A 23,566-nucleotide genomic window follows, 5' to 3' on the forward strand; every position below is an offset into this window, starting at 1 on the left:
TCATGTGTACTTTGTTACAGAATTGGAGACCTAACCTTCATAAATAAGAATGAATAAGGATATCTCTCAAACAAGGATAGGGTGGAGAGCACTTTGGAGAGTGATATAGACAAGAGGAAACAAGGAGACCTATTTAAAGTTACTGCTTGTCCTCTTTAGCTGAAGAAATATATTAGGTTACAAATAGAAACACTAGAATTAAAATTATCTGTTTTCCTTCCTGATTAGACAGAAAGGTTTCTTGACATGTTTTATATAAGAGATTTATTTTTCTCAAATTATTCAGATTTCTTCTGTATTCTCAAAAGTAAACACGACTCCTTTTCGTGAGTGCTGCAATTGCTCAGAATAAATACTGTGAAGCCTGATCATAAGGTCCCAGAGCAGAGCTGACTGAAGGATTTACAGTATTTCGCCCCCCTGTAAGTACTGCTGCACCCATCTGCCAGAGCAGGAGGAAAGAGCTGGCCTCCAACAGGCGTTGGGTCATACCAACACCAGGCACCGAGCACTGTCACTGATTGCTTTTGTGCATTACTATGCAAAAATATGTGGCATTTTTCACTTCATTTGATTAACTTCCCCAGTTCTGTATGCCAGATGGGAGGTAGGGAAAGGATTTAAAGGGCTCCTGTTACTGTCCTCTCAAGCATCATTGGCATAGCCGATCTCATTTTCTGTCACTGTTCATCACAATTACCGTCCATTACAACCAGAAGTGGTCTTACAGTTATGATGGGCTGCTCAGCCGCATGTATAAGGCCACTTTCAGTACAGATTTGCCTACAGAATAACTTCTGGTGAATTTTCTATTTGCCAGCCTACTACCGTGTGGCGGTCTGTGCTTATGGCATAGAGACAACACATGCTGAGGCAAAGATTCCTCCTGGGCTTGAAACATCTGCCTGCTCAGTGATCTGGCAGAAACATCTTCCTTCTCAGTGATACCCATGACAACGTGGCATCTGTCTAGCCAGATATACGAGACTGCTGGTTTCTTAGTGTTTCAAAGCTCCTTTTCACTATGCATCCAGGTGCACATGCTATCTGAATGCCTCTTAGTGTGTTAACACGGGAATCTTCATAGCCAAATAAGTAAAGCCAAAACTACCACAATAGAAGGAAAAGAAAGAAATCTATTGCAAAATCCTACGTGGGAAAATATACATAATAGAGCAAGAATGGTGTTAGGTAAGTAGTGCTTCAATTAAATAACATTTTTTTTTCCTATTTGATAAAATTAGAAAAAAAGCATCACCTAGAAGTTATTTTAAAAGACCTGAAATGTTCTCAAAACATTTCAATATTTAAATTGATTCTCTTGATTCCAAACAATGGAAATCAATAAGACTTTTTGGCCAAGTAATTTTTGACCTAGCTTTCTGAATTTGGTCCCAGCTAATGATGATCTCATAAAATGATGATTCTATTTAGGTTTTCTTAAACTAAAAAAAATTATGCCCTTCTTTACAATTTACCTCTCTTTTTCAAAAGTGAGAGCACACCTACTGTTATAATAGAAGATCCAGTCCCAGGCTTGTTTGCAGCTGGATATAGTTGCAAAAAATCTCAGCTTTTAGTGTTATTTTGAAGGAAAGTTAAATCTAGGACAGTGCTATCTGATCTTTTTATTTACATCTAGAATAGGCAGATAAGGATACCCTATCTCTCAACACCCTGGTTAAACTTAGACACCGCCTATATCAATCAGACCCATAACTGCATGTTAAGACCCTTGAATTGGTTTAGACAAAGCTGGGTTGAAAACTGAACTCAGCATGTATTAGAAAAACAATAAGAGCAAAAAGCTTTGCTGTTGTCAACCAGCAAGCTTAATCGCACATTCGATATAAAGAAAACAGATGTGCAGACACTGCTGAAGGAAACGGGGCACCTTTGATCTACTGCTGGCTTCTGCTGCTCACTTACAAAGGACAGTTGCTTCCATTAATGAGGCTTTTCTAGTTTATTAGGTTCACTGATTTCATGTGCCCAGAGCAGGAGGGAAATTGCACTACTCTGTAAGAAAGCACTTTGATATCTCGTTAATACAGAGCCATAAAGCACTCTGTCACTTATTGCCATAAGTAGGATACATTTGTAAATAGTTGGTATGACTGCTTGATGGTGTTTAAAGACAGTGACTGGTGAGAAGGAACAAAGGTAATGCACTATTAGATGAGCTGATATTTGCTTATCTGTAAGGGATGAACTCAGGTGGGAGAAGAAAGAAATTGTTCTTCTGAATGAGTGCAAGTTCTTCAGAATCAGTTTGCAGAAAAAGCTACCAAAGTAATTTTGGTAAGTTGACCAAAGTGAATATGATTTCTAGTTTACTTAGAAATACTTACAAAAATCAGAACAGATGGCTAAATAAACTAATGATGTCTTATTTGCAGAAGTCAAGGAGTTCCTATTTACTCCTACTACACTTAGACCAGTTATTGAATATACTGCATGTATTTAACTCACCTGATTATGCAATTTAATGAGAACTATACTGATGGCATAGTGTCTGACATTCATGATAGTCCTGACGTACATACAAAATGTTTTTTGAAGACAAAGTGCCTAAATCCTGCTAATTTTAAAATCCAGAATTTTAAAGATGCTTGCAGAGCTTTAAAGGTCAATCTCTCATGCGTGTTACTTACTGTAGCACCTGGTAAGTATCTGAACAGGCATGCCAAAAACAGGTAAAATAAGATTAATTTACATTGTTGCTTGTCTAGTTTACTAGCTATTACTGAAATACTAGGTTATTTAGATTCTCAGTTTTATTGTTATTTCACAATGCTTTATAGAAAAAGTTAAACAGTGAGCTCCTTTCATTGTCCTCCAATGAATGTCATGCAGCATCACTTTCGTTAAAGTACCTTGTGTTCCTGTGCATGCCATATTGAGCTTCTCTCTTTAATTTCCCCCTATACACTTAATTTATAAACCTGTCTGCTGAATACATATGTCTCAGCACAGTTTGTACTTTTTCGCGTTTATCCGTAGTGACATTTGAGTTTGCTACAATTTCTCTAGCGCAGCAGTAATATTTAAGGCAAACCTCCAGTTCAAGTTAAGCTACAAATGGCAAAGGATTTATATAACTCAGAAAACAGATCTTAATTCTCCTGGAAGTTTAATTGTATTGCCTCATAACATAATTCTGGCTAGCAAACTTGATTTTCAGCCCCAATCTACCTTTTTATGCATGATTATTTGCCATCTATAATTTCTCATCTGTTCTTACACCGAGTGGAGTGTGGGTACATGCATTTGGGGCTAAGAAATTCAGCCCTAACCCCCTCTGCTCATGCTGAGTTTGTGGGGGAAATCCTGAAACCCCACCTGTAAAAAGATGTAGGTCAAAAAATCAGAGCTGGGTGTGCTGCAGTGTGCTTGCTGCCAGCTGAGCATATCTGTGAGCAGCTGAGGGGGCTTAGCAGTTGTTCTCTCTTCATGGAAGGAGCCACACTGCCCAAAATTCAGTGGTTAGTGGTGTGCCTCCAGCCACTGCCACCACTATGGCACTCATCCTCACCATGGGCAAAGAGATGCAGGGTTGCTAAAGTTTTGTTGCTATTTATACCATCATACTGAATTTAAAGGGACTTCAAAGAGCTGAATCTTACCAAGGCACTGTTAAAAGGGTTCACAAGCAAGAGAGAATACTTTTTGAAACCTTTCACTATCACAGACGCGCACATACACATTATATATACGACATCAAAAATTTCTCTGAACCAGTTTATGTAACTGCCAGTGCCTAAGAATGGAGTTAACACATAAGCATTAAGAAAATTTCCTCTAGCCCCACCTGAGACCACCAGCGCTCTGGAGCTGCGGCCATGCTCAAGCACTGCACTTCCACCAGGAGCTGATTGGAGCTGGGAGAACTTCTCTGGGAGGACGTCTCTGCACATAGACTTTGCTGAAAAGCCTTAAGAAAGGAGATCCTGCTGTCCTACATGAACACCACATGACACTTTTCCAGAAAGGGCAGTTTGATGTTAGCTCTAGGAGGTCAAAAGTGCTGGATGTGCAGATTTTTCTTCTTTGCCTTTCCATGGACAGCTGCATTTCAAAGTTGGGATTGTTTTTTCTGTGCACATGTGTAGAGTGCTGGAATGGCAGCAGATACACACATGGAGCTTCAAACACAAAAGGACTTTCTATTTTGATTCCGGAAAAGGAATAAGGAAAACTTGCTCATGTATTTTGGGCCTTTTCTAGTGTTATTAAAACTAGTGATGTTCTTTTTGATGAAAAATACAGTTCTGCCAGTTTGGTGTATAGTGTGCTTCAGACTCATTGTGGGACAAAAATGAAGAACATTTTGGAGCAGGACATTTCTGCAATAACAAATACCATATATTAGGATGTTTGGTATTCTCACCCTCACTTAACTTGAAAATTACAATATGATCTCCTTATTGTTGAAGAAAAATAAAATATGATTGAAATTGGTGTCTCCATTATGGAAAGGCTATTTTAAGCATATGTCCTGAATACACTAATTTACCAATTCCAGGCACTAATTGTCATATATCCATAAAGCAGGTACTTTTGTATAACATATTAAGTCTTTTGATGGAACAAATGCATCCAGAAAAATAAATTTAACACATAGAGAGAGAGAAAAAGTGGATTTTTTTTTTTTTTGTTAAAAATTAGTTCCAGTATACTGCTTTATTTTGGTCAGAAGCACTTTTTTCAGGATGACTTCAACAAATTCCTCTAAGACAGTAGTTCTTTTGAGAGGTTGCAAATGCTACATGAGATTTTTTTTTTTTTGAGAAGCTTTGGGTAAATGAGAGAATATACCTCCATCAGGCAGATGAGAGCCAGTCTCAGTGTTGGAATTTGATTTCCATTTCTTATTTTTCTGAGAGTCATCAGTCCTCTGTTCTTCTGGCTTCCTTCACAATCCTGTGCTGGGGCATCTTCTGACTGCAGCACCATGCTTTTGCCACATCCCAGCAGCAGTCAGAGGGCTTTTAATCCACAGTAAGAGACAGCTGATGGCAATTAACAACATGAAATTTGTAAATATATTTTTATGGGATTTCCTGTAAGAGCAATCATGAACCTTCTCACTTTCTTCAAGAGCAAATGCTCCAGTGTGCATGCTTTCATCTTGCCCTTATCTTAACGATATGCCAGCAGTCACACAAATAGGAAGAAGAGAATCCATGTGGAGACTTTATTTCTGTTGCCTAATGTAGGGGAGAAGTCATACACCAGTTCTGATGGTAATTTACAAATGTGGAAAAAATTGAAAACAAAGATAAAAAGACCCCACTCGCTGGGCGTAAAATGCAGGCTTTTTTTCATGAACCGGTGTAATTTTTTTCTGGTCCCATGAAGTGATTCCTGTTTATTTTTCTAGTTTCCTCCTATTTTTCCTGAATAATATCTTGTTATATGTTTCACGTTTTCTGTTAAGCATTTAAGATAAAACAGGCAGGTGTGTATTCAAGCCTAATCTGCTTTGAAAATACATGAAAAATATCAATGGAAACTCTTGTGTATTCCCACAGGTAGTTAGCCAGACATATGCTCCCCTTCATTCCTACCCAAGCCCTTTTAATTCAATGAACTGTGACCAGTAAAACAAATAACAACAAAATAATAGAGAAGCTTAAGATGTACAGAACAGTAGTCTTAGTCATATCTTAAATTTGATGCTTTTTTTTTCAGAATATTAATTTTAATAGATGTAATCAGACAAATTTTTAAGCACTAAGAAATAAACATCAAAATATGCTTGTGGTTGTCTGTTTTTTTTTTTTTTTTTTTTTCCTATGTCAGCTGTGCCACTGAAATTGATGTTTAACTGCATTGTACTGTATTGTTTTTAAAATGCAGACCCATAGAAATATAACGCATATCTACAACTGTTTCTATCATTTTTACTTAGCTAATTTGCTTAAATACAAGATAAATTTTCTTTCTGGTCTAAATATGATTTTTTGTTTAAAACACATGGTACAGTATAAAGGATTTCTCCTATCAGGAAAAAAAAAATGCTGGCTTTGCTCATTGCTATGAACCCTCTCTCCTCAAATAAATCTTCATTTATTGCATTGTCACTGTATGCAGAGCCGCATTAGTTAGAAGGTGCTCAGCACCTGTTCCAGGCACTGCATGAACATATGGCTGTTGTCAGTCCTTGTCTCGAACAATTTTGTACCTAATATTGTGAATTGGCCCCTGGCAGAAAACTGAAATGATGGGAATGAAATGATGTGATGCACTGAGGACAAAGGGAGCACTGGAGTGAATGATCTTAAATACAAGGGGCAGAGAAGAGTTAAATCCCTGTGGAGATTTCCCCAGGTGGTGGATACTGAAACCTCATGTTTGAAATTACATCTTGCTGTGGCAGCTCCAAAGAAATGGAACCAGATGTGCTCATCATTACCCATCAGGCCACCATGGTAAGCTAATTTTGCCAAATAGCCCAAATATACACAAAGCTGTAATGACCTTTAATTCCTAACAGCTTCAGTAGATCTTATGAGAAGCAGTGGTGGGCTCAGGGATCAGAAACTACTGGTTTCAACTTTCAAATGGGCTGTCTGAGGACGCTAACCCCCGTGACATTACAATATAAGATGTCTCATAAGCAAAATAAGTATTATGAATACCACGAATTAAAATATGGAAGAAGAATATAGACTTGTGAAAGCAGAAGTAAAACAAGTTTCTTGGTAATCATATTTGCTTTTTGCAGTCTGAGGAAAAATGATGAAAGGCTATTGTTGCTATTTCTGTTCTTAAATACATAGATCTGATGGGAAGATAGTGAAAACAATACAGGAATTCAGATGATAGGATAGTGGAAATAGAATTAGATTTTATAGTCACCCATAAAGTCTACAATGACAGTTCAGTGCAAGGGTACAACTTACAAGCTTTTTTTATGCAGGCTTGCTGAACTATTTCTTCTTCTCATGGCAGTTGCAAAGATTGAGAAATGTAGACTATCTTTTTATTGATCTTTGAAATCTCATCAAAATGCCTATCTTCAACTTGTTCATATTCTTCTGATGGACTACATTCTTTCCTTAGCAAAGTTATTATTGCTTTCACATCAGCAAAATTCCTTGCTCCTAGTAAGACAAGCTATTTAACTTCAATGCAATGAAAAAGTATTTCTATTTGAGATCATCTAACTTTGTTGCTTCCAATCCAATAGGACATTACAAGATAATTCAAAAACTTCCCAAGCTACGTTCAAGTCAACAATTTCAATCAACAATCAAGATGGTTCATTTCTAATCTGTCTCTCTCTCTTTTATTATTTTTTTTTTCAGCTTCACTGACTGTCCATCCTTTCAGCTGTTCTGTATCTGGCCAGTCAAAGAAAAAAAACCTCCAGAGAATATACCATTGAAGCACACTGATAAACACTCAATAAGGCGCAACACGATGCACACTTCAGTAAGATTAAGATACCATGATAAAATATCATGAAACAAAGCCATACATATACTTTGTGACACTTCTAAATTTCTTACAGGTACCAAAGAAGGTTTCTTTCATAATGAGACAAAAAGATGTTTAATGTTTTACTATGCCAAGTTGCAGGCCAAACCTTTAATGCCTACAAATGACAACATATGCCCATAAGAAATGGAACAGATTTTACCAAGTACTTTCAAAGAATTCAAATTGAAAAGTGGCTTCAAGTTCTCTTAAAACTGCCATGGCTGGGAAATAATCCAAGGAGTCTGTGTTTCCATAATACTTGTGCAGATGCCAGTGATAAATATTTGTGCAGTCATTTTCCCTCCTGCTGGAAGTATGAGTGCTAGCTTGAGGGTCCCAACTTGACCACAGAAAATTTTATCTTCCAATGAACAAAAGACTCAAAGAAATCAAATTATAGAAGCTATTACTAGTATATGAAGATTTAGGAGGTAGATATCTGAACTCTTTAAATCAAATACATAGGCTTCTCAAATACTGTGCAAGTTATTGTGTGAGATTTTAGGGCATTTCTATAATGCAGAAGGTTAGAGTTGTTGATCATGATAGTCTTGTTAGCCTTAGAAAATGAACTGTGGCTGTTCCATATAATCTGAGAGGCAAAAAGATGAACTCACAATCTACCAACAAGGAGCTCTCAGTGGATTCTAGAATGATCTCCAAATTACATCTAACGGTAAGGAAGAATCAGCAGTAGAGAACCTTAAATATTCCAACCACAGGGTTATTTTTGGTTAAGAATGCTTCTTATCTCATTCACTTCACCCTTTTAGAGAAAAGCAAAAAGCTGATCAACGGAGCAAGAGTCATACATATATTTGTGTATGCATGTATTATATACACTAATATATACTAGAACAAGAACGAATCAGACAGAAAAATCATCTTTCTTTTCTTACTTGATACAAACATAAGAAAAATCTCTGATGCTAGCTACAAGACTAAATGTCAGGATTCTACCAATAGCGTACATCTCATTAGGTTCCTAGGCTTCTAAAATATGTGGTGTGCAGCAGAATGTAGTCAGCACTTTCATAATAAAGAGTTAGAATTGTCAATATGTCCATTCAGCAAATTCTTACAGCAGACAAACAAACAAATTCATCAACATAAATGCCTGATTGCAGTCTGGTTTCATCTGGTTCTGTAGAGCAAAAGATTTATAGGAACAAGATTAGAGTTCTTTGAATCTGTTGCATGAATCTGCCGCTGCATCAATGGTTAAAAGCAGAAAGAGATAAAATCAGCGTTCTGCTTGACTTCTGCAAATATTCTCAAAATGTGTGTCCAAGGCTTCTTGACTTGCTTTCTAAACCAAGCATTTGAGTTTGTCCTCTACTCCTTTTGGCATGATCACTTAATTTTTTTTTTTTTTTCAAATTACTGATTAGTCCTTAAAAATCTAGTTGAGAACAAAACAAACCTCTCCATGCCACACTGCTCAGGAAAGATGGTGTTTTCATTTGCACCAAAAAATGTCATGCTATGTAACCACTTTAGTACATGGTTGTGTACGCCAGTGCTCTCTGGAGTTCAGCTCTGTGTGGGGTTCAACAAAACCCAGAAATATTTACAGAACTACTGATCAGCAGAAACATCATGGCAAATGAAGCTTTAATTTGCTTGAAGCTTTAATTTGTCATTTTTTAATGAAAGGCTTCAGGATGAAAAGTAGGAGGCATGGCTAGAGTTGGTATATCAAGGCAAGCACAATGTACCAGAAAGCTGCGTACCTGTCTGAGGGCAAAATAAAGATCACAGTACTGTAAATATTCCAAGTGGGAAGGGACCCACAAGGACCACTCAATCCAACTCCTGGCTCCACGCAGGGCCACCCAAAAAACAGACCATGTATCTTGAGAGTGTCATCCAAACATTGCTTGAACTCTGGCAGGCTTGGTGCCGTGACCACTGCCCTGCGGAGCCTGTCCCAGTGCCCGGCCACCCTGTGGGTGCAGAACCCTTCCCTAACCCCCAGCCTGACCCTCCCCTGTCCCAGCTCCATGCCGTTCCCTCGGGTCCTGTCGCTGTCCCCAGAGAGCAGAGCTCAGCGCCTGCCCCTCCGCTCCCCTCATGAGGGAGCTGCAGGCCGCCATGAGTCCTCCCCTCAGCCTGCTCTGCTCTGGGCTGAGCAAACCAAGGGACCTCAGCCGCTCCTCATACGCCTTGCCCTCTAGACCCTTCACCATCTTCGTAGCCCTCCTTTGAATACTGTCTAATAGTTTTATGTTCAGATATGGAGAGAAGACAAAAATTAAAGCCAGACTTCATTGGTATGAGCCTTCTAGGAACACTTCACACTCCTGTCACAGTCCCCTCAGCTCTGAACACTGACAACAAAGATGTGCAAATGGCATATGTGTGGATAAGAAGATATGTGACGTAAAAAACATAACTGTAACAGAACTGCTTAACCTAGCCTTTCAAACTGTAACTCTCTTTAATAGCTATCAGCTGCCCTGAAGAATATCAGACTAATGAACCAAGTAAATGCCAACAGCCAATCTCATACGTTTAATGTTATACGAAATATACACCAGAAAACACACATTCCCATTTTCCTCATTCTTATAGACCAGAGTCAGTTCAATGCCTGGAGATTTTCTGCCATGACTGGCAGCAACAGGCAAAGGCACGTGCCAAACCCTCCTTGTCTGTGGCTAACCAGGGCTGGCCAGTTGTTACTTCAGCTCCGGTGGCAGACACTTTGCTACTGTAGGGTGTCTGCCAAAATGCAGCCTCAGAGCATCAAGTAGCAAGAGTAACATGGCACAAACTCTGAAAGGATGTTGAGACATTTTACCATGAGCTTTTCAGAATATTGATAGAAGCTGGAAGCCTTTTGGAGCATTAACAGAGAGAAAGAGATTAACCTAAACTGCATACAGAGTCTGGTGTTGGTTATCTCCTCTGCTAAATGCAGCTGTAATGGTACACAATACAGACCTGAAAAATAAAAAGTGAAAGCACAAGAGAAAAGCAGAATGCAGATTTTCCTTTGTCCCTATGCCTTTTCAGCAGTAGGCTTTCCATTGGGTAAGTTCCCACAAATGAATGTGTAAAACTCTCACCCCTGCTTGCCAGAAACTGCAAAATATAAAATGCTCTAATTTATTCAATAGTGCAACTGAAAAGCTCCAGTCACGGATGGGCTCTATTCTATTATCACACAGGAGAATATGAGAAAATAAAGATGCAACTGAATCCAAATCAAATGAGATGGGGAGTGAAGGAAAAGATAATACCACAAAAATAATACCTTGCAGCCTCTATGCACATCTGGTCATGACTTTATAATATATGACATTGAAAATACTTTCTCAGATCTTACTACCCACTTGTGCCACACTGGTATTTTTTCTGCTGACTTGCTAGCTGCTTTCTATTACTTTGTTCATTCTTTTTTGGATGTTTGATTTACCCTTTGGAAATAAAATCTTCCTAAATATTCCTCTCCCATTATTTTTATTGCATGCTTTTGTATAAGATTGACACAGATAGGTGCACATTGAGCACACTCAAACAGAGCCATACTTCAAAAATAAACTATACTGCCAATTCTCCTTCTCACTGTCTGTAAATATCGATACCAACGAACAACCTCTGGGAGATGTTTTCTGCATTAGAAGAATTCGGCTCATTTTGTCTCTCCTCTATGCCTCCACACAGCTCCAGCCCCTTGTGCCCCTGCAAAGTGGTAAACTGGGCACTGCAGGAGGAACTTAGGGGACTGGAAAATTCTCTGCCTTTGCTACTCTGAGTGACCACTGCATGTTTTGGTTACATAATAAATGCATTTGTATGGCTTCTGAATTTATCTCCTCCCACTGAGCACTGACATTGTTTTACAGGTTATAATCCCTTCTAAATAGGACTTTCTTGATCTCATTTTCTTACACAGTGCTAAGCACATTGTTATGTTTCGTGGATAATAGTATCAGTCAATCAATGTGTTGTTTCTTTCTCTTCCACTCCCTTCACCAGAATTTACTGAGTAGCTACATAAAATGCAAAATGCATGTTCAGACACAGTTTTTAAAAATCCGATTCTGCCTCTTAATGAGATGTGCTCTGCCAGGGAAGCTGTTCTGCCAGCACGAAGTCTGTTTTCAGTGGGAAAAAGCTGATGGAACTAACCTTTGGAAATTGCTGAAATTCTTATAAGTGGAATTCTATAATATAAAATTAGCAAACGAATAAAACATTTATTGCCACAGAGATACTGTACAGATGGTTGGATTTTTATTTTTATTTTTTATTTTTTTGTACTCTGTTTTTTTGCCAACATTTCCTTAAAAGAAGTATTCAGAAAGTTTCTAATGTGTAACCTACAATATAACTGGGCTCCCCCCTGTGTCTGCTGCAATAGTGGCATTCCTTCAGAGTAATAAATATTCTGTGTATGGCAATTAGGTTTAGGCATGATTGTAAATGCAAAGTTCAGGAGGTTGTCATTAATATTATCTTATGTCCTTACTTCCTGTTGTCTTCATAGCTTAACATGTTTACTGTTAAATTGGAACATAATTAGCAAATCATATAGCTCCTTTTTACTGAAAATAGCAACTCGGCAAAATGTTTCCTATCATCTGGGGCTGACCTTCCCACAGGCTGCATATCCTGGAACAGCACATGGTAATAAGAGAAATCAGTTACCTTGGGTCTCTGCCAAGCACTAATTTCATTTCTCTGGCTGCCCCTCCTTTCCAGCTCTTCTCCCTGCTCTCCCCCCAGTAATGCTCACATATGAGAGTTGGAGTCAAGAAGTTGCAGTTGGTAAACAAAACAAAGACAAAACTGCTAAGAAGTTAATGAAAACATCAGTAAGTCATGGCATCTGGATCTCATCATCCCCCTCTGACGTCAGGAAGATGGCCAGATGTTAGCAGAAATGTAGCAGTTGAAATATTTTTTGAGCAAGGCTCTTCCAAACAATCAGATGCAGAGCAGTTCAGCACTTTCAGCAGTTTTTAAGGAATGTTTCAAATATATAATGGTCTTTCAGATGTGTGAAACGTCTGCTCAGTGCCGAAAGAAGATAGAGTCCAGGGAGCTGTGTCTGGGACTCAGAAGCCCTCACTTTTGGGAGGCGCACGCATGTGTTCAAAGAGCAGGAGACCACGCGGCCTCTTGGTTGTCTGTCACAAGGAGACACTTGTAGCAGAGACATAATGCTCATCCTGCACTATCCAGCATTTAATGCTAGAGCTTAACAATATCCACAATGATGAATTATGAAACTGGGTCCAGAGAGAGCAGGCTATAATTTTCATCTTTCTCACTCGTTTTTAATCCCTGTCTGACAACCTATACCTCATACAAGCCTTGCATGCTGAAAGGTATAAATGATGAGGTTGGTTTCCTAGCAGGTGGCTGCCAGGTGTATTGCTTTTTTTCTTTTCCCTCATGTTCGAGTGTCCTGGCAGACCGATGACATTTTCCACATTTGGGTGCCCCTTCTCTGATTATAGAGAACCGTTGCTGCTCAGTTCCTCCCAGACATATTTTGCAGGCTGCTCTGGGCACGCGCCCTCTCTGCTTGGCCTGTGCTTATAAAGAATCCACTTGGAGCCCCCAAGAAAGCATCAAAGTCATTTCTAAACATTCCTAATTGCTGAAGTGTCCTGGGACTGAATTCCTCCTATACGCATCCCTAACATCTCAGGCGCAGGACAGGACGTGGGATTGCTGGCTGTTTGCTGCAGCCCTAGAGTTGGCTAAGATGACTGTGGAAAACCAGAATTCTGAAAAAAGGGTGTATTTCCACAATCCCCTCCAGCTGTTGCAACTTGAATGCACGAGGGTTTTGTAGCAACCCGCTTTTATAATATGCTTAGCATACTGTGTACTTCTCATCGTAAACTTGGACAAAACATTTCCATTGTTGTACTTGGATTCCAGAAATGACAGTGGAACCCCATGAAATAAATGTTTTAAGTTTCACTAATGGAGGAAAATGCGAAAGTCATAAATAAAACTTCCTGATTGTTCAGTCCACCAACACTGTAACTGAGTGCTGCCACAAGGAAATACCCGTTACAAATACGCAAGGCAAGAGACTATGCACACTTTCTTTTTTCTCTCAGTTCTTCAACCGCCGTTGGTATCAAACTTGAAATTAAAAGCATGAGTGCATTGGAAACAAGACATACCAAGAGCTGAAAACAGGCAACACCAGAATCATGCTACAAGCAGCTATGAACTTTCTAACACTTCTCTACAAATTTATATGGAGAGTAAGGAATTAAAAAATAGAGCATGGAATAACAACTTGACAATGCATTTAATTCTGAATGCCATTTTGAATGAGGATTTCCACTTGAAAGACCTTGCTTTAAATAAACGCCAGTCATCCCACAATAAAACGCCAGTGCTAAAAGAGGCATATAATACTATATTTTCATATATCTTATTGAAATTTAATGTAGCAAAATTGTCAAACAATAGACAAAAGTATGCTATATATGAAATGTATTATTTCATATCATATTTTTTGTTTGAATTTTAAAAATGTAAAGAATCATGAATCGCATCAATGAAATAGGTGTTTTCTCCAAGAATTGCCTTTACTACAAGCTTGTTTAGTAATTCCATGGATAACAACAAAGCTTTTGAGGGCTGTCAAAGGCAGGAAACTTTAACATGATAAAAAGTATTTAACCATTCAATCAAAATAAGTTATTACTGTGTTTTGCACTGAATATGCTACCTCTGCTTTATTATACAAATGGCTGCTTCTGTTATCAGGCAACTCCTGCATACTGTTTTCCTGTTTACTTTCTGTAAATTACAGTCTATTTACAAGTACATATCAAATCAATATTTGACCACTGTCTACCTTATAGTGAGTGGCTATTTTTAATATTTTTATAATAGCCCAAATGAAATATCAGACCTATAGGAAGCTTTCTCCAGACCAGGTGTCAGTCTTTTACAAAAAATGTTTATATAGCCAAAGTACATGTCTAAGGCTATATATCTGGTGGTCTCAGGTTCTACAAGATACCATTTTCTAAATTTTTATTTCACCTACACACACTGTAAAGCAATCTTAGAAGACAGGCAGTAATTTGTCTTATGCACAAGTATAAATTTTATAGATACATGAAATGTAATGCAGAAAAACTTTACCTTAACCTGAAATTTTAATAGTTTCCCAAGAATGACAATTCCCTTATCGACTTCCTTTACTTCCTATACATGCCTGTACATTTATATCTATGCCTATTTGTATACATATATATATATGGAAGTATAAGGAATAGCTTTAAGAATGAGGAAATTCTATACTCACAGATTTTGCAATCTACAAAAAGGCGTGTTCTAAGATATCATAGCTAAGGGAAATGTATAAATGAAAGCAGCAAGTAATGGAAGCACAGGAATCCTTCAAATGGAGAACAAATTCTCCATCAGCAAGAGTCGATAGTCTGCCTCAGATAATATGGCAAGTAGGAAGAAAAACTATGTAATGATAACCAGTTATTAAAAATTATAAATAAAAGGTTTACTCAAAGGAACCTGCAAGCAAGATCTTCATAAGTAGATTCAAATTAAGCCAGCCTTTATTAAAAGCATAAAACCTAGATGAAAGTTAACTGATAGTCTTCTGAAAGGAATCTAAATGGAGAATAATTTAATGGAATTACTTTCTCTGCAGTCCCAGATTTCTTTCTATGTCTATAACTTTAGGAAGAACTTGTGAGGTCATATAAAATCCTTCCAGATGATTCAAATTGTGTTAAAGTAGGCATAATGAGAAGTGGTCTGTAACAGATCTTTGCAAATGACTGATTTTTCATTTATTCTGCATTGAACACAAAACAAAACAATTAAAAACAAGAACGGCAAGAGCCTGCTTTGTCTTCAATTTAATCTAAAATGAAAATTTTCTAGTGAATGAAAAGATATAAAAGAAAATTAATTCTGTGGTGAATGACATATTGCGAGCTTTTAGAGAAGTTTAAGAAAAGAATGACATAAATATCATAAAAGGTAAGTAGCTAAGTAAATGCTAATATAATTTTGAATAGAAAAGTTGAATGTTTACTTTTTAAAATATCAAATAAGTGATTTTTTTTTTCAGGACTTTAACTGACTAAGCCAACACAGCAAAGCTAGCAATAATTCACAAAATCCTAGACTTTACATTATTTTTTATCGGTAATATCAGATGTTTCAGAGTACAATTTAGCTTTCTCATCATCAAGAAAAAAGGTACATTGAGTAGTCAGTTGTACTCAGTGTCTGACCATGACTGTTAAAAAATGCTAGTGAAAATGGAAAAAAAAAAAACACATGGATGATGTCATATGGTGGACATACATGTCTTATACTGTGCAGAAAAATGCTACATTGGGTCACCAACAGTCTATTAAGCAGATAATTCAGACAACAGTGAAGGCACTAGGAGAAATCTCACTATGATGTTCTGAGGATATGAATGATTCAGAGCTGAGAGTCCTGCAAACCAGCACTGGGAAAGTTCACCCTCTGTTGCAGTCCTTCTTGCACATACAGTCCTGGTCCCTCCTGGGAGGTCTGTCTGCTAAATGAACCAGAGTGCACTTCCCTTCCCTGCTGAGGATGTGGTCTGACATCAGTATGGGGAACAAACTGCATTTGGAATTCTCAAGGACACATTTCTATTTCTCATGAATGTAGTAACATGAAAAGTTATGATTTTTGTATCACCCATTTAGAGAACCTGGCAACTTGAGTCTCATTCTGTCCTCTTATTCTTTGCTGCTCATTCCGTTGCCCCAAATTATATCCCATCTCTACTGGGCATATTTGATGTCCCTGCAATTGAAAATGCTTCCATTGTGTTTAGTGATTTATTTAGTGATTCATTTTCCACATTTTAAGATCACCAGACATGACTATAAACATGTGTCTAGATTTTCTTTGTGTAAACTGCGAAGAAAAGACACCGAGTGGAAAATCATGAGCTGCCATCAAAAGCCTGACCGTGAAGCGACCACAGTGAGTTGCAACTCATCTGCTTCTTGGGAAAGGTATTTTGTCACTCTACTACAGTGCCTTATCACATTATACAAGTGTGCTTGGCCCAGGCTTGCTGAAGCAGAGGTCATTAGGCCCCACGAGGAGAGGCACAGACAGGATCTCAGCCCTGGTATTAGCTTCAAATGTGATGTGAAGGTGCTGCTCTGCATTACTCCGTCATGGCCATGGTGGGACAGCGTGCAGTGGCGACCTGAAAAGATCATTTTGTTCATTTGCATCCCTTTACCACATCAGCTTGAAAATAAGTTTTTTTTTTCACTAAAATCTTTTGGGTCTATGCAATGTTAATAGCCTCTTGCATACTTTTTGTGTGAGAATAATGCTCTTTCATTTTTGTTGTTCAGATTACATTATATAATGGAAAAGATGTACCAGAAAATATTCCATTATATTTTCCCAGGGTATTTATAGGACTAGATAGTACTGCCTGTTTGACGATGATATCAGATTATATTGCATGATTTGCTATTCCTGTGCACAGGCTAGCGGCTTTTTTAAAGGCCACACATTTTTTGGATTACTTTTTCTTGAATATTCCACAAAGAATGCATATTTCCCATTTTCTTTTTTTCTTTTGCTCATATCAAGTTATTTTTTTAAAAGGTGTGTCCTGATAACACAAATTGCTGATCTAAGTGGATTTCTTATTTCAGTGTCATGACCCTTCTTTGCCATTTTTTGGTAGTCAGCAGTTTAAACTGCTGATATCCCAGGGAGCAAACAGATCAGCAACACAGTTTGTTGCTGTTTTCTTTCTCTTCCTCACTCTCTGTTATTTATGAAGTACTTCCAGGAATACACCCCACTACCTCCACTCCCGTTGCCTACTGTACTGCGTATTGGGTGTTCAGCCTGATGATTTTCTGCCCAAATATACTAGTGGCCTGACAACCCTACATCACCAGCAGAGCCTGGAAAATGAAACTGTCACTACTCTAAGGGTCCTCTAACATCTAAACCTTGTTTTGATAAAAACTGTGACGGCTCATAACCATCTGCCAAGTAGAATAAAAACATGCCGCCCCTTATCAGCACAGTTAAAGAGGCTAAAGGGTTTGTGTTCACTCCTCATTTCTAGGAATGTGACAGAGTCTCAAGAAATATAATTAGCAGTTGTCTATCCCCCAAATATTCAAGGTTAACTATATATACATTTATCAAGGTCTTTTCGTATCCTGATAAAACCTACATATTTCCATATGTAGGTCACATACAAAAGGTATAAAGTACACATCAGTTTATGCTTTCCCATGTGAACTGACAAGAGGGAAACAATTTTACGAAGACAGTGGTAGTAGTAGCTGACTTCTGTGGACACAGGCCAGAGGTACTTGGAATCTGTTGATGTAAATGCCATCCTGAACGCAACTATAAATTAAAAAAGCTCACTTCAAAGCAGTCATATAAACATCTTAAGCAGGTGGAATGGAAGCACATGCCAGGGTAAACAAGTGTCCAGCTGACCAGGCAACATGCAGATTAAACAACAGCTCACTTGGCCCCACCAGCTTCCCTTTTATAGATTTGTGCAACATCCATGCCTTTTTATTCAGACTTTCTTTCCACTTGGTGCACCTTCCACTGGAGTTTCAAGAATGCCCCAAGCAGCAGGACCTAATTTTCTAACTCTAACATGCCTCTGAGCCAAGAATCAGACAACATGCCCAGTTTGGTTTGTCGTGGAAGAGGTTAATGCCCAGCACATTCACAACACTGGCATGTTGGTGACTAACTTCTGAGCACTGAAGTAAATCAGTGGTGTTCCCATCTCCTCTGACACCCGTCCATGAGGCATTACTGGAAGAGCAGTGAAGCTGAGGTCTTCTCTCCAGGAAACTCACTGTCCCTTACCATCTGTGGGACCAGGTGCAGAAAGCATCCAGCCACTAACACACTGCACAGAACAAAGTTTTTACAAGGTGCACTAATTCAAAGCATATTTCTGCCCCTGTTTCTCTTTACAGGCCATGGTCACTCCTTGCCTAATTACCTGATGTAATCAGCTTTGGGATCAGCGCACCATCACAAGCATCTGTGACGTACTTAGCTGCTCCTATTCCTCCAAAACATAAAGTGCAGGAGAATGATGTAAAAGTTCAGTTTACATTAGTGAGCCCTAACGTCTGCCTCTTGGTCATCCCATCCTCGATCTTATCGTGGCTCACATTTCTCCTCCCTCCTTCCCTCCTGCGGGACAAACCGCCCCCACTGTAAGTATACAAACAAACCTCCGGCATGTCACACCCACTGTGCAGTTCTGCTGCCTTTTTCTCAAGCCTCTAAATGCCATAATAAAAGTAACAGCCCCAGAAGGGTGAATGAGAAACATTCAGGCTAGCAGACAGACAACAGAAGAGGAGGAAAATCAAATGAGTTAAATTATCTTCTCCTCCAGCCCTCAGTTATGGGTTGCCTCAGGTTTTTGAGTCCTAGCAAGTCAAAATAAAAATGCAAACTGTGACCATATAGTTGGTGCTTAATTTACATCTCAGAAGCCCAGCTCTGGCATACCTGACACTCACTTGGAGCTCGTGGTGCTGGAGCCCTTGCCAGAGGAAATACCAGCAGCGGCTCAGCACGCAGCCCAGATATCCCGACTGACACACGCCTTGGCTACAAAACGCCTGAACGCAGCGCGCCGAAGCACATCACAGCACCGGCTCTGACCTAGCAGCAAAATAAAACACTTCAGCACGCTTCAGGGCTGAGGAGTTTGCACCACAAGAGCAGACCAAAATTGTCTGCTTCTTTTCTTTTAGCTGATGTTTATCTCGTCTCCTTAGAGCAGCCTGCACATCCCGCCGTAGGCGTAGCACATAAGTAATGTGACACAGAAGCAAAACACTGAAGAAACGCTCAGTGGCGACACCGACACATTATGCAAAAGATACTAATTACCATTATTGATTCCGGTCCCTTGCGAGCCTTAAAGCATGCTTATTTAATATGCCCCCCTCACCTGCCAGCCGTCTGTCTCGTGTGTTTTTCCAGATAACATCCAAGGCTCTGGCAGTGGAGTCCCTGATGTGATCACTGAATGATCTTCTCAGAGGGGCTTTCGCTGGCTGATTCATAATGCAGATCGATCACACATCCAGAGGCAAATGGCTGCAGCTCGGCCCCAGGAAAAAGGGCATCCTTTGCCCAGGGATCTGTCTGAATAGCTCTCCACCAGGCAGGCAGGTTGTTACTTCATATAATTTGTCGTCAGCCCCGTGGAGCTTTTCCTTGAAGAGTCAGGCATTGCAGTTCTCACTGCGGATGCAGGAAAGCTCAGACTGCAGCCAGCCTACTGGAAAGCTGCCAAAATCTTACATCTGGAACAGTTTACAAATGAGCTAACGATACAGTCATTTAGATTTGGGGCTTTATTTGTGGATATCTATAGGATTCTAGCTTCCTGTTTAATCAAATAACTTACTGGGCACATACTTGCATGCTCATTTATTAGGATAATATTCCCCTGCTTAACTGATATTTCAGGTAATCTTTCATGTTTTGACAAGAAAAAGGTAAGAAATAGAAAAAAATCTACAGTCATTTTAAATATCTGTGGTTTGAGTATTTTATTTTTTTACCCCATTTTTCCTGCATATCACTCTATCTGTGGCACAGAATTGGGCCTGATTCTGAGTTCCTTGTATGTACTACTTTATGCCAATACAGTAACAAAGTGATAGAAATACAAAATTGGGAAGAAAAGAGGAAAGGAGAAAAAAGGAAGGGAGAACTAGGCATTCCCATCTCTGTTAAAGATAAGATCCCATGTGTAAAAAGTTCATTAGGTAACTCAGATGGATAGTCACAGTAAAAGAAGCCATTTGCCCTTGCTTATTTTGCCCTTTTTAATAGACTACTGTGTCCTGTGACTTCCCTGAGAGAGGAAGAAAGGAATAAAGGGGTAGCTGAAACTTTTCTTTTCCTTCTTAGTATGTATGAGATGCCTCTCCTAATGTTTGAAGAGGTGAGAGATCCCACCCTTAGAAAACTAATCCCATTTGACATCAGGAAAGCAAGGACTACTGAAGAATAAAGTTGTCCTCAGGTTAATTCAAGGTGGAGTTTTTTTTTTTTTTTTTTTTTTTTTTTTTTTTTTTTTAAGCAGCAACTGCAGTTTCAAGTCAGATACCATTACTTTCTTGTGAAGGATTATGTTATCATTAAATTGATTGATTAAGTTTTCACAAGGTTGGCACACAGAGATCAAAGTTCAGAATAACAAGTTCCAGCCTGTGGATTTCCACTCCCTTTCAATTCACTCTTAAGAACAAAACTTTTTTTTTTTTTTTTTTAATTCTAAACTAGATAATTTATTTTACATTTTCTCGTTTGTTGCAACTTTTCCATTGCCTTCTAAGTTCCCTTTATTTTCCCTAGTCCTAATTTCCTCTAAGACAAATCATGATCTCACTCCAACAATGCAAAGAAATTTACAGGATTTGCAATAGTGTAACTGAGGGAAGAATTGGCTCACCATCTACTTAATGCAGATCATAACTTATTCCCATCTCGGCCTTTGTCTTTTATCTTTACAGAGCATCTGCAAACACTAATGTCCTGTGTACATCTTTGAAGAAAACCAACAGCAGCAAGGGATCTCTAAAGTTTGCAATTGCTTTCCCCATTATACCCCTCCTACTTTTGGAGGCCGGATGGAGAAAACAGCAGCCAACTCTCTAGAGAAAGTCAACATGATTACACACTCCTTAAATACTTTTTTATTTATTTTTTTCTTTCAATTTTGGCAAAACTTACTTGTAGATCGAGTGACAATGCATACATTGGCAAATGCAGACATTACGACCACAGCGTAGTCTGTCTAGCTGGAAACTTAGGAAACACATACCCCCTGTTCAGCTGACATCTGTCATTGCTTCTGTTAGTGACTAGCTCAGAAGACCACTGGTTCATTTTTAAATGAGGTTACAGTAAGCTGGAGGAGAAGGAGCACTATCTACATCTTACAGTCAATATGTGTACCTCTGTATTTCAACTGAACACCACTGCCAGAGGACAACAGAAGGCAATGAGGGAGAAGGCAGTCTCAGCAGGTTTTTAGTTATCAGTGGCTATGTCTACATAACCAGCTATGTGTCTACAAAGAGTGCATTACATAGCAAAAGAGATGTTACCACAGTTCTGAAACATCTTGGGTGGGTTACTTTGAACTAGGCCTACCTTGGTGTCGTGGGCTGAGCGAATCCTCACTAGGAGGTCTGTAGTGCATTACCAGCAAGTGTATTCTGACCTAACTTCATCTGAAAGTCTGAATTCCCAAGCTTCAAGACTTCTTAGAGATATGAACTAAAGCATAAGAGATATGAAAGGGAGATTCTTGTCAAAGACATGCTCCTGGTCCAGGCTAAAATGTCAATAACAATGCATCCACTGGTATTCATTTCAGCAGCTAAACCAACAGAAGAGCAATGGATATTGCTGATCAGGGTTTAATTCTTTGAGTGCTTTTGTGGGTTCTCTTACGCATGTAGGCATGTCATAGCTCAAAATATTTAAAGCTGTGCAACCAGTTCAATTAAATGGACAGGAGAATGTCAGAATGACCCCACAAAGGGCAAAGGAGGAGTAAAGATAAACTGTAACAAATCGGAGGAAGATGGTTAAGGGAGTCTGCTTGTCTGATGTTACTTGACATGTAAATGGATAATCTAAGCAAGATTGTGTAAAGAATTTAATTCCGTGTCAGAAAATTCTTAATGAGCCATGTACAGGAAAAGAATTAGGTGTAGACAGGCTAGAAATATGGATAGGAAATAAAAGCGTATTCATTTTAGAAAAGGGTAGACTGGGGGATGTAGCAGGGAAAATAGTTAAAAGAAAATTTATACAACCAAAGAAGGAAATTTGAGATGCATGACATTCACTGTGGCCGTAAAATGAGCTAAGAGTTCTCTGTGCAATGTGAAAGCACAAAGTGACTTTTAAATTGTGTTAGAAGGAGGCATCAAAGCAGAGCTGTGTCTCAACCTCTATTGCTACATTATTTAAGGATCATTCCTAGAGGATCAAGGCACTCGGTTCTGGTCTGGACCTCTCGATATTCAAAAGATGCTGAACCACATCCACAAAACCAAATGTGCTGGGAAACCAGCAGTTGGTGGCAGCAGGGCAGCGATAGTGGGGACTCTTAGCTCTGCGCTGGGAAACAATCATGCACATAGAGGAAAGCTGATGAGCTGCCACTGCTGCTGTGCCATTATCTGATGGCTCCTTTCCACTCCTACCTAGAGCCCTATGCTGCATCTCGGGCAAGCCCCTACACACCACATTCCCAAACGTGGCTCTGTCTTTGGAGAAACACCATTGGAACTACACAAAGCCAGGCCCTACCCAAATAATTGCCAGTGTAGAGATGCTCCTTTTCAGCTCAGACATATTCTCTCTCCCCTCACAAATGTAGCTGTCTGGGGAGAGGTATCTGCCTGAATCACATGCCTGCCATGAACTTCAGGTTGTTTGGGTGGGAAAGCTTACTCTGTTACTCCAGCAAACTCATGCTCACAGTCTGAACTGAGAGAGGATGCTGCTGGTGCCAAGTACCTGCATACAGACCTCAGCTACTGAATCTCTGGTGTAGGTCAGCATGAATGTTTTAGATTAATTTATGGGAAAAGCTGCTAAACCAAGAAGTTAAATTGGATCACTGGGAATTACATGAAAGAAAAAAAGGTTTTAATGGTGAGATTTACAGAGTGGCAAAGAAAAAGTTTTTAAAGGAAATAGCAAAACATTTGGCTGCCGTATTCAAAAAGGTACTGGAGAAGATCTGGAAAACAAATACACTGCTTTAGTTAGGAAATGGCCTATGCACCCTGCTGTATGTTACATCCACAATTTAATTATCTGTACACAGGTAATACAGCAAAATGCATCAAAAAAAAAAGCAAGGTCCGAACCTCCCAGTCAACATCTACATAAAATGTATGATGCAGCTCTGTATCTTTGCTTCACTGTGCCTGGAAACTTAAGGAAAACCAGCAGCAGACACTTCTCTTTCTTTCTTTTTCTATTTTTTTTTCCTAAATAGCACTCA

The 23,566-nt window shown here is 39.0% G+C and overlaps 1 protein-coding gene across 4 annotated transcripts in view; it reads right to left on the reverse strand.

Moving 5' to 3' along the window:
* DLC1 (DLC1 Rho GTPase activating protein) overlaps positions 1-23,566 on the reverse strand; it is a 256,678-nt gene that overhangs the window by 79,842 nt on the left and 153,270 nt on the right. Inside the window, exon 1 of one of the 4 annotated variants that reach the window (XM_068680393.1) lies at positions 19,475-19,793. The exons of the other annotated variants lie outside the window; for them this stretch is intronic. Within the exon in view, the coding sequence (XP_068536494.1) occupies positions 19,475-19,589 (115 nt within the window). The 5' untranslated portion in view covers positions 19,590-19,793. Of the gene's footprint in view, positions 1-19,474; positions 19,794-23,566 lie in introns of those variants that run through there. 4 annotated transcript variants of the gene reach the window in all.

Source organism: Anas acuta, chromosome 4, assembly GCF_963932015.1.
Source record: "Anas acuta chromosome 4, bAnaAcu1.1, whole genome shotgun sequence".
Classification (NCBI taxonomy): Eukaryota; Metazoa; Chordata; class Aves; order Anseriformes; family Anatidae; genus Anas; species Anas acuta.